The sequence below is a fragment of the Carlito syrichta genome, unplaced genomic scaffold (assembly GCF_000164805.1).
Source record: "Carlito syrichta isolate Samal-C Ts95f unplaced genomic scaffold, Tarsius_syrichta-2.0.1 Scaffold309724, whole genome shotgun sequence".
Lineage (NCBI taxonomy): Eukaryota > Metazoa > Chordata > Mammalia > Primates > Tarsiidae > Carlito > Carlito syrichta.
Genome location: NW_007253820.1, coordinates 1,015,614 through 1,028,180, shown reverse-complemented (window position 1 = coordinate 1,028,180; position 12,567 = coordinate 1,015,614). Strand labels below are relative to the sequence as shown.

The 12,567-nt window shown below is 36.7% G+C and overlaps 1 protein-coding gene across 1 annotated transcript in view; it reads left to right on the top strand.

Annotated features, from left to right (window-relative positions):
* SCAMP1 (secretory carrier membrane protein 1) overlaps nt 1-12,567 on the top strand; it is a 116,229-nt gene that overhangs the window by 59,354 nt on the left and 44,308 nt on the right. Inside the window, exon 6 of the mRNA XM_008067631.2 lies at nt 1,623-1,782. Within this exon, the coding sequence (XP_008065822.1) occupies nt 1,623-1,782 (160 nt within the window). The remainder of the gene's footprint in view (nt 1-1,622; nt 1,783-12,567) is intronic.

Sequence of the window (12,567 nt, the reverse complement as noted above, 5' to 3'; positions counted from 1 at the left end):
TCTAAAACTTTTTAAGGTAACTGGGTACCATTTAATGAAGCAGAATAATAATTTTCTATTTCGTCTTTTGAATTCTGTTTTTAAGCTTTTAACTACCCTTATTTTGAGGCAACAAATTTTGAGTAAACTAGCTTTCATAAGTATTAAAAATCCTAATGGAAATAGAGTAATGAGTGAGAGTGTCTCTTTTGTGATAGAAAAGAACAGAATTTTAAAGCTGGAAGAGCTCCTGCATTTCTAGAGCTTGAAAAATTGGAGCTCACAGAGGTTGTGACTGGCTCAGTATTATATGACTATAACTTAAGTGTCTTCACTTTTCCTCTGGAGCTCTTTCTTTTACTGTAGCTTGTTTAGCTAGTTGTTAAATGAGAGCAAAGTTAGAACATCCTAGAATATGTGTTATCCCGTTTCATTAATTATTTATATTTGACTTTGACTCATAAAGAGATAAAGTTTGTTTTTAATGTATGTCAAGATGTTTTTTCTTAGAATCAATAGGTTTTCTCATTTGTTAATTTTAATGCAAGTAATTTGTTGGCATATTTTTATTGTATTGATAGTTTACGTTTAACATTTTCAACTTATATAAGAATGTATTTCCTTTAATAAATTCAACCTGTGAATAGATTTAAAACATCCTTTAAAAAAGTTATTAAATATAATAGATCAAAGTATTTCCTTACAATCATAGTGTAGTTAGATGTTACTCAGATTTTTTGTTTTTGGTCTGTCAGGGAAAGCAGTTACTAACAGCATATGAAGAGTCTGCCAAGATCTATTTGTGTTAACCAAAGGAAAGGCCTGCTACAGCAGCTGAAATGCATCCTCTTGTGTCGGGGAGTGAGGTGGGGGTTTAAAAGTTTAATTCTCTACCAGCACACAATTTTTAGGACTTAAAAAACAGACATCTTTATGAAGATGAATTAATAATCCTTATAGATTGACTATATAGTCATTGGAAATGGCTACTGTGTTAGTATTTTTAGTCCACTTTTTAGTGTGCAGCCCTATTCTCTAAAAATATAGTTCTGATCTTTTTCCTCCCAAGTCCTGGTTCTTTCCCTGGCAGGCCCTACTTTTCTACCTAGATCTTGGATCAAGAGACGCATTACATATTCCTGTCTCAGAGAAGCCCTTGAAGTAGTGCTTCTCTGGCTTAGTTGTGATAAGACAAGAGGGTCAACAGAATTTTTGCCAAACAATGTGTGTATTAGGACTCTCTTTCCTGTGTATGCTCTGTTTTCGTTTTTCTTTTTTCTTTTAAGTTTCAACCTTTTTATTCAAAACAGCTTCTCACAATGTACAAATATTGCATATTAGCACACATGAAAAATACAACTTCTAAGGCACCCAGAAATGTGTTCATATACGTTACAGGACCATTCACAAAGAGAGTGTATAATTTGCTCTAGGCAGTTAGCATTTGATAACTCAGGTGATTATTACCCTGTTTTCAAATCAAATGTGTAAGATGCAGCAGCGTTTTGAAAAGCACTAAATGGAAACATGGGATAGAATACATTTGCTCTTAGGAAGTATTTTTTTCATTTACAATTTTGGTTGGATGAATTTGTAAATTAGATGTAAACATTTCTTTTTCTATTTGTTTTCTGATTCCACAGTCCATGCTGTAACACTGTTTCTAAATATCTTCGGATGCTTGGCTTGGTTTTGTGTTGATTCTGCAAGAGCGGTTGATTTTGGCTTGAGTATCCTGTGGTTCTTGCTTTTTACTCCTTGTTCATTTGTCTGTTGGTACAGACCACTTTACGGAGCTTTCAGGTAAAAATGTGTGTGTTTTAACATATGCTTTTTAAAACCTTTGAAGTAAATAAGTCATAGTACAGTTTAATGGGGAAATTGGCACATTTTCATTAAAAATTTTTAATTATTATATAATACTCCTTTAGAAAAGTCTAATAATAGTCTGCCTGTGTATTCATTGGATTTTGTAAGTCATAAAATCCCATTCTGTTCTACTTTGAAAAGATCAAACATGAAAATTAATTAAGGAAAGATAAAAATGTTTGTGGATCTTAATGTTTGTAAAATATTCTATTCCAAGTGTTATACTTGACTTTAAGGAAAACTTTGCTCTTTACTCCCTCACTCCCACTCTCAAAATCACAGTTGAAGATTACAGCTTAATTTTTAAATGAACCTAGTAAATGAACCATGTAGTATTTTCAGTGAGTCATTTTCACCTAGCAATTTGGTAATTATTTCTTCTGTAAATTGATTTTTGTTTTTTCTAAAGGCAGCAGCATTTAAAAAATTATGCTACAAGAGTAAATACAATATTTTGCATAGTATATTTTAGTCAGTGGTTAGAATGAACATTTCCATGTTCTGCGGGATATTAATAAATGTTGGGGGGGAAAAGAGTTTATTAGTTTAAGACGTTTGGGAACAGGTTGATAATAAAATTAGGCATGTTTCCTAATTTTAATACTTAGACTCTGTAAGTGTCTGCTGTGCTTTGTGACTTGATAATGAAACGATTATTTTTCTGTGGAACACCTTGTGGAACTATTGCTTTAAGAAATAAGCATTGGGAGGCGGGCTTGGTGCCTCAGCCTGTAATCCCGCGGTTTGGGAGGCTGAGGTGAGTGAATTGCCTGAGCCCACTGTTTCGAGACCCGCCTGGGCAACTTGGCGAGACCTCATCTCTACCATAAATCAAAAATTAGCCGGGCATAGTAGTGCGCGCCTGTAGTTCCAGCTACCTGGAAGGCCGAGGTGGAAGGACCACCGGAGCCCAGCAGGTCAAGGCTGCGGTGGCTGGGAGCATGCCACTGCACTCCAGTCTGGGTGACAGAGTGAGACTCCAACTCAAAAAAAAGAAATAAGCATTGGGAAATACTGATTGGAATGATAGTTTTGTATGGATTCATATATTTAATAGTTTATAAACTCATTTTTATGTGAGTAAATACATTTATAAATAACGAACCTTTTCAACTCTCATGAATGATGGGGTAACATTACTAGGATATAGTTATATGTTGTGCAAATGATATATTAGGAAAATTTTGGAGGGCCAAATTCAGTTGTTCATTTTTTTTCCATTTCATCCTAAAATCTCCTAATTAATCAGAATATGTTATGCACACACACACTTAGACAGAAACTCAGATCTGCAAACAGATGGGGGGAAAACACAGAAGAGAGAGGGAGGTGGGAGAGCAGCAGAGAATTTGGAAAGAAAAGATATCAGACAACAGAACAGTACATTATTGGGTAGAAATGGGATGAAGGGAAGAAATGATGGGAGAAGGAAAAGGGAGGAAAGAACCTCTGGATATATTGGAATATGGGAGATTGGTTGTCAAGGAATTGAGAGAGATCCCTTTTAGATGTGGGTTAGAAAGGAATGAAAAGGGCCTATTTACCCTTGTCTAATCTAGGAGGATTGTTATTGCTGTTCTCTTCTTTGGTATGGCTGGCTCACAGGCTATTTTAATTTTTCATTTTTGACATTTAGCCTCTGCTTGCTTACTTCCATTATGTTACCGATAGGCTGTCTGTCTTGTAGTGATGCTGGTTAGTGGGAGAGGAGATATTGTCATGAGACTTAAAAAAAAATGACCTGAGATTAGCTTTGGATTTTAAACCTTTTATGACTTAAGTAGCCGAAATAAATGACTGAAAGTCAGAGTTCTGCCTTTTAATACTTGAAGTATCTTGGTATCTTTGTTTTTCTTTCTTTGCAGTTGAAATAAAAGTGCTCTCTGTGGAACATACTTTCTAATGCGTTATTAATCCCTAGGCTAAGTTCTTAGCTGCAACTCAGCCTTTTAAAGTCTCTCTCTCTCTCTCTCTCTCTCTCTCTCTCTCTCTCACACACACACACACACACACACACACATATGAACACACACATATATATATATACATACACACACATAATTTGTTGTTTTTTGATTCGGGGTTTTACTCTGTTACCCAGACTAGAGTGCAGTAGCACAATCATAGCTTACTGTAGCCTCTAACTCCAGGGCTCAGGAGATCCTTCCATTTTAAGCCTCTCAGGTAGCTTAGGAATACAGGTGTGTGCCTACCTAATCCTTTTGATTTTTTGGGGTGATGAGAGTCTTGCTATATTGTCTAAGCTGGTCTTGAACTCCCAGGCTCAAGCAGTCCTCCCGCCTCAGTCTTCCAAATTGCTGAGATCACAGGCGTGAGCCACCATGCCCAGCGCAAATATATTAATTATCTGGGTTTTACTGTGCAGAGTAGAACTGGGAGAAATACTTTTTTATGGGCTAAGTTGAATTAAAGTATTTTAAATCATTAATGTATCTTTTCAGTGTGTTATTTGGGCATTTCCTTATACTGACATATTTATAGGACTTTGTCTTCCTTAAGGTAGTCCACTGAAGTTTCAAATGTATGTAATTTTGAAAGTTAGGTTTATTTAGGTATTGGAATTAAACATGGAATTGTCATTTATGTATTTTACAAAGATTATAACTTGGTCCTTAATTTTGTCCTTCCACAAATTACTAAGCATTATAAAAGTACTTCAAAATATTAGTTAATTATTAATGGAGCAGCATCGTTATTAAAAACACATAGCTATTGGAAACAGACTGAGAAAAAGCTTCCCCACTTAAAAAGTTGTGTGGTTCTGGGCAAATGCAGTAAAACCTCTCAGAGCCTCAGTTTGTTAAGTGTAAATGGGGGATAATATTTGCAGAGTTGAAAAGAGGATTAGAGATAATACATCCCAAAGGTTGGCTTGCAGATGGTAGCTAAAATTATACCTAGAATTAATGTGTTTACTGCTTTTGTCCTTGTTAGGCTTTGTCATTTACTTTTGATGATCTATAAATGAGCTGTGATTTATTATACATTATATATTGCATATCCATTGTTTGTAGCTTTGAAGACAGTTTCAAAATAATACTCTCTTCCATTTTTTTATTATGACATATTTAATACATACCAAGGGATATCTGAAACATAAGGCATCCCAAGGAAACACCTATGGACCGTGAGCCCGCTGTCCAGGATGAGCTCACAGCTAAAGCTCGAGTGGCTTCCCTGCTCCCTAGGCAGCCATTAGGTTGAAGTGAGCTATTCTTATTCTCTAATGATAATTTTGGTATATATATGCACACACACACATATATATATATACCCCAAACATTTTTTTTAGCCTTAGAGAATACTTTATAAAGTATTTTTATTTTATTAAGGTGATACATCTTTGCATAGAAGTTACATGCAGTTTTAAGTAACTGTACGAGGAACTTTTAGTAAAATAATAACCCCAAACCTTATGTTGAAATGTGATCCCTAAAATTGAAGGTAGGGCCTGTTAGGAGGTGAATCTTTTCTACCATAGCTCTAGCATAGTTCTTGCTATTATATTTGTGGCATTTACCTTTACATTTTAAAATAATTATCATATACTCCCGTTTCTTGATTTTTTTTACAGCTTTATTGGAATGTATTTTACACACTATAAAATACATTCATTCTAAAGGACCAATTAAGTGCTTTTTAAGTAAATTTATAGTTATACAATCATTACCATAATCAGTTTTAGAACTTTACCATCACCCCAAAATTTCATGAATCTCAGTTTAACACAATCTCTGTTCCTACTTCCTATGTCCTCACAACCACTGATCTGTTGCTTGTGTCTAAAATTTCTCTTTTCTGGCTATTTCATAGAAATGGAAATATAGAATATGTATGTATGTTATTGCTGTTTTCTTTTACTTAGAGTTTTTTTGACTTTCATTCAAATACATTCATACTAATACACTCAAAATATATTAGTAATTCATCTTTTAAAAACTGTTGAATAGTACTGCATTGTATCATTTTATCACATTTTGTTTATCAGTTGATGAATATTTGACTTCAGCTTTTGGCTTTTTGGATAATGTTATGAATATGCATGTGTCTTAGTTTGTGTTGCTGTAAAGGAGTACTTGAGGCTGAATAATTTATTAAGAAAGGAGGTTTATTCGGCTTATTGTTCCGCAGACTGTCCAAGAAGTGTGATGCCAATGTCTGCTTCTGGTGAGGACCTCAGACTGACTCTCCTCACGGCAAAAAGCAAATGGGGGCAGATATGTGCAGAGATCACATGGCAGAGAGAGGAAGCCAGATGGGAAGAGATATCAGGCTTAACAACCAGCTCTGTCTGTAACTAATTGTATGAGAACTCACTCATTAATAGAACTGCACTGTGCCATTCACAAGGGATTCACCCCTGTAGCTCACACACCTCCTACCAGGGTCCACCTTCAATTTTAGGGTTCATATTTCAACATGAGGTTTGGAGAGTCAGATATCTAAACCATGGCAGCATGTACAAAAGTTTGTGTATGGACATTAATTTAGTTCTCTTGATTATTTTCCTAAGAGTGGCATTATTGAGATATCACTTTTTATTAAACATGCTTAAATTTCTAATCCAAACTGTTTTATTAGTATTTCTTTATTTCTTTTCTTTCCTTTTTTTTTGAGTTGGAGTCTCACTCTGTTGCCCAGACTGGAGTGCGGTGGCACACTCCCAGCCACTGTAGCCTCGACCTCCTGGTCTCTGGTAATCCTTCCACCTCAGCCTTCCAAGTAGCTGGAAATACAGGTGCACGGCACTACACCTGGATAATTTTTGATTTATTGTAGAGATGAGGTCTCACCAAGTTGCCTGGGTGGGTCTCGAATCGGTGGGATCAGGCAATCCACTCATCTCGGCCTCCCAAGGTGCTGGGATTATAGGCTGAGCCACTGAGCTCGGCCTATTTCTTTATTTCAACAGCTTTAGGGAGTGAGTACAAATAGTTTTTGGTTGCATTGTATAGTGGCAAAGAAGTCTGGACATTAAATGTACCCACCACTTCCACCTGTGCACATTGTACCTGATAGTTGATTTTTTCATCCATCCACCCCTTTCCTCTTATTCATTTTGAGTCTCCAATGTCCATTATACCGTTCTCTGTGCTTTTGTAGATCCTTAGTTTAGCTCCCATTTGTAAGTGAGAACATGTGGTGTTTGGTTTTCTGATCCTGAGTTAGTTCACTTAGGATAATGTTCTCCAATTCCACCCATGTTGCTGCAAAATACATTATTTCATTCTTTTTGATGGTGTATATATACCACATTTTTATTATCAACTGATTTATTGTAGAGATGAGGTCTTGCCAAGTTGCCCAGGCTGGTCTTGAACCTGTGGGCTCAGGCAGTCCTCTCACCTCAGCCTCCCAAAGTGCTGGGATTATAGGCGTGAGCCACTGCGCCCGACCTGTGGACCATTTGTATATCTTCTTTTCAGAGATGTCTGTTCATGTCATTGCCCACTTATTAATGGGGTTATTGACTTTTTTCTTGCCTAATTTGTTTGAGTTCTTTGTAGATTCTGGATCATAGTCCTTTGTCAGAGTATATTTTGTGAATATCTTCCTCCATTCTGTAGGTTGCCTATTTGTTCTATTGATTATTATTGTTATTTATTTATTTTTTTGCTCTGCAGAAGCTTTAGGTATAAGATCATATTGTTGGCATACAGAGATAGTTTGATTTCTTTTCTAATTTGAATATCCTTTCTTTCTTTCTTTTTTTTTTCTTTTTGAATTTTAACTTTTTTTGAGTCAGAGTCTCACTTTTTTGCCCAGACTGGAGTGCAGTGGCATGCTCACGGCCACTGCAGCCTTAACCTGAGGGGCTCAGGTAATCCTTCTGCCTCAGTCTCCCAAGTAGCCAGAACTACAGGCATGTGACACCATGCTGGCTAAATTTTTGATTTGTCATAGAGATGAGATCTTGTCAAGTTGCCCAGTCTGTTCTCGAACCCCTGAACTCAGGCAATCCTCTCACGCTGGCCTCCCAAAGTGCTGGGATTACAGGTGTAAGCCACCACACCTAGCCTCTTTCACTTTTCTAATTTGGATATCCTTTCTTTCTCTTGCCTGATTACTATGACTAGGACTTCCAGTCATTTGTTGAATAGTAGTGGTGAAGGTGGGCATCCTTGGCTTGTTTCAGTTCTAAGGGTAATGTTCAACTTTTCTCTGTTCAGTATGACATTGGGTGTGGGTTTGTCATACGTGGCTTTTATTATTGTGAGGAATGTTCCTTCTATTCCTATACTGCTGAGGTTTTTTTTTTAATCATGAAATGATGCTGGATTTTATCAAATGGTTTTTCTGTATCTTTTGAAATGGTCATATGATTTTTGTTTTTTTTTAATGCCGTTTACCTGGTGGATCACATTTGTTGACTTGTGTGTGTTGAATATCCCATGAATCCCTGGGATAAAACCCACTTGATTATGGTGGATTCTTTTTTTTAATGTACTCTTGAATTTGCTTTACTAATATTTTGTTGAAGATTTTCATATCTATGTTAATCAGGGATATTTGTTTGTCGTTTTCTTGCTGTGTCTTTTCCCAGCTTTGGTATCCAAGTCATACTCGTTTTGTAGAATGAGTTATGGAGAATTCCCTACTCTCCAATCTTACAAAATAGCTTCAGTAAAATTGGGACCAGTTATTCTTTGAAAGTTTTGTAGTATTTGGCTGTGTATCTGTCAGGTCCTGGACTTTTTTTTGTTGGGAGACTTGTAATTTCAATCTTGTTACTCTTTATTGGTTTGTTTAGGATTTCTATTTCTTTCTGATTCAAGGTTTGGGGATGTTGTATGTTTCCAATAATTTATCCATTTCTTTTAGATTGTTTAGTTTGTTTGCATTGATGTGTTTATAATAATCTCAAATGATCTTTTGTATTTCCATTTTATCAGTTGTAATGCCTCTACTTTCATTTCTGAATATTTTCATTTCTTTATTAGTCTAGCTAGTGGTCTTATCAATTTTGTGTCTCTTTTCAAAAAAACAACTTTTTGTTTCATTGATTCTTTGTATTTTTTTAAATTTAAATTTTATTTATTTCTGCTCTGATCTTTGTTATTTCTTTTCTTCTGCTAGTTTTGGGTTTGGTTTGTTCATATTTTTCTAGCTCCTTGAGGTGTGATGTTAGGTGGTCGGTATGTGAGCTTTCAGTCCTATTAATGTATAGCCTTAAGTGCTATAAATTATCTTCTGAGTACGGCTTTGACTGTGTTCTGGAGGTTTTGATAACTTGCTTCATTGTTGTCATTTATTTTGAGAATTTTTTTAAAATTTCCATTTTGATTTCGTTGTTGATCCAGGAGCAGATCATTTAACTTGCATGTTTTTGTTTGGTTTTGTGAATTCTTTTTGGAGTTAATTTCTAACTTTATTCCACTTGGTCTGAGATGGTGCTTGATATTATTTTGATTTTTTTGCATTTATTGAGACTTGATTTGTGGCCTATCTTGGAGAATGTTTCATGTGCTGTTGAAAAAAATGTAGTTTTTCCATAGTTTTGGGTTGTAATGTTCTATAAATGTCTGTTAATTCCATTTGCTCTATGGTCCAATTTAACGCCAGTGTTTCTTTTTCTTTTTTTGAGTCAGACTTTCACTGTCACCCAGGCTGGAGTGCAGTGGCATGCTCATGGCCACTGTAGCTTCGACCTGCTGGGCTCAGGTGATCTTTCCAACTCAGCTTTCTTTTTTTTTTGAGTTGGAGTCTCACTCTGTCACCCAGACTGGAGTGCAGTGGCTGCTCCCGGCCACTGCAGCCTCAACCTGCTGGGCTCTGGCGATCCTTCTACCTCAGCCTTCCAAGTAGCTGTAACTATAGGCGCATGCTACCACGCCCGGCTAATTTTTGATTTATTGTAAAGATGAGGTCTCACCAAGTTGCCCAGACAGGTCTCGAATCTGCGGGCTCAGGCAATCCACTCACCTCAGCCTCCCAAAGCGTGGGATTACAGTCTGAGCCACCGAGCCCGGCTCCAACTTAGCTTTCCAAATAGCTGGAACTACAGGTATGCGCCACCACACTTGGCTAATTTTTGATTTATTGTAGAGATGAGGTCTTGCCAGGTTGCCCAGGCTGGTCTTGAACCCCTGGGTTCAGGTAATCCTCTCTCCTCTCCCTCCTAAAGTACTGGGATAATAGACATGAGCTACTACACCTGGCTGCTCCAGTGTTTCTTTGTTGATTTTCTGCCTTGATGATCTGTCTTTTGCTGTCAGTGGAGTGTTGAAGTCTCCCGCTATTATTGTATGCTGTGTATCTCCTTTTTTTCCAGGTCTAGTAGAATTTGTTTTGTAAATGCTGGGAGCTCTGGTGTTAGGTGCTTATATATTTAAAATTGTTATGTTTTCTTGTTGGATCGATCCCTTTATCATTAAATAACCGTCTTTTGTCTTTTTTTTAACTGTTGTTAAAATCTGTTTTATCTGTTATGAGAATGGTTATCTGCTTGTTTTTGGTTTCCATTTGTGTGGAATATTTTTCCCACCTCTTTACCTTGAGTCTTTAAATAGGTGTCTAGAAAGCAGCAGATATTGAGGTTTTTTTAAAAAAAAATCCATTCTGCCAGTCTGTATGTTTTTAATGGAACATTGAGACTATTTACATTCAGGGTTAATAATGATATGTGTGCTACTATTACATTAATCATGCTGGTTATTATTTTTCTCTATTATTATTATTATTATTTTTCTCTATTGTATCGATGTTCTATAAGCCCTGTGAGCTTTATGATTATCAGTATTTTTCTGCTGGTATATTTTGACATTTTGTTTCAGTATTTAGAACTTATTTGAATATTTCTTGTAGAGCTGACCTAGTTGTGACAAATTTCCTCATCATTTGCTTGTGTGAGGAAGTCTTTAGTTTTCCTTCATTTCATGGGATACAAAATCCTTGACTGACTTATTCTGTTTGAGGAGATTGAAGGTTGTGCTTCAGTCCCTTCTGGCTTGTAGTCTCTTTGGAGAAGTTTGCTGTTAGTCTGGGATTTACCTTTGTAAGTTATTTGATACTTCTGTCTCACTGCTCTTAAAATTCTTTCCTTCACATGAAGTGCATAGCTGGATAGTTATATACTTTGAGGATGATCTTTTTGCAATGAATCTTCTAGGTGTTTTTTGGAATTTTGTGTCTGGATGCTTACATCTCTGGCAAGGCTAGGGAAGTTTTCCTCCATTATTTCCTCAAATAGGTTTTACAAACCTACTGTTTTCTTCCTTAGGAACACATGTGATTCTTAGGTTTGAACATTTTGCATAATCCCACATTTCTTAGAGACTTTGTTTCATTCTCTTGATTTTTCTTTTTTCATTGTTTTCTGATTGGGTCAATTTGAAAACCTTTGTTGTGGGAAAACAGAGAGACTGTGACACCCAGGCTAATTTGAAAAGCAGTGTTGGCTCCAGGGCAACTCAGTGGACTGATGCTCTAAGGCTGAGTAACCCAGAGAAAGAGAAAAAGGGTTTTCTATGTTAGTTTAGGTAAGGGAGGGGGCTGGGTTGTATAGCTACACATTTTTCTTTGGAATTTGCAAGGTTGTATTCAGCAAAACCAGATTTTCAAAGAACAAATTGCTTCTAGGATATACATGACAAGCAGGGGTTGTAAACCAATAACTTTACAAAGAGAGGATGTGGGGGTAAGCTTGTGAATCGATTACTATCTTGCATATACAGGAAAGCGGCTTGTGGCTATTTGGTTTTCTCATATCCCATGTCTAGCAGGTTTGGAGCTTGCAGGTTGGTTTTTAAAAAAGAATAATTTTAACTGTTTCTAGCCCCTCTCTGCCACATTTCCCCCTTTGATGCTCAACCCTTCATGGATTAAAGAGCATCATCTTCAATTTGATGCATTAACATTATGTAGGCTGCAGTTTTTCATTCAACAACTGTTTCTATAAGCTTAGAGATGGAGTTCATAATTATTTGGGCTATGCAAGGAGGATAAGACAGGATCCCAACAATAGGATTCCAGATCCAGTAATGCACTTAAATCCTCCCAGACCCAAGAACATGTCTTCAAACCAATTGCCAATTTTTATGTCATGCCATTTTTGTACTGGGACATGGGCAAACTTTCTCATATTGGTGGCTATATCAGTTATAGCTTTACTATTATCATCTATTTACAAACAACATTCAGAGCTATTAAGTTTACCACATACTCCTCCTCCTTCTGCTAGCAAATTGTCCAAAGTTGAGTGGTTCTGATAAATGGTGGCTTGTTGTTGAGTAGCAAGCTCAAAAGGCATGGCTGTTTGGTTAGTTATAATTTCCAAGATAACTTGTATACTGATCATGTGATTTAGCATATATATAGGCGTGCGGTATCCCCAACTTCCATCTTGTGCCCACATGACTGGGCCATAGTATTTATAATTCTCTGGGGTGGCCATTTGTCACCTTTCCAAACCTGGGTCCCACCTATGTTAAGAGTTTGATTAAGAGACGGAGTATCCCATGTTTTGAGGCTCTCATAAAGGGGGTTGCCCATTTCATCTCTCTTTGGGTTAGGTAGAAGGAAAAGTCCTGACTGGATTATTCCTTTGGTACATGTGCCTTTCCATAGAGCTGGGAGTTGGGTTGCATATACAACCTTTCCACATATCCAAAACAGCCCTTTGGGGGCTTTTCAGAGGTCTAGGTTTACAGAGGACAGGTTTGTCCAACTTTGACTTATAACAGGGATACCTTGAGATGG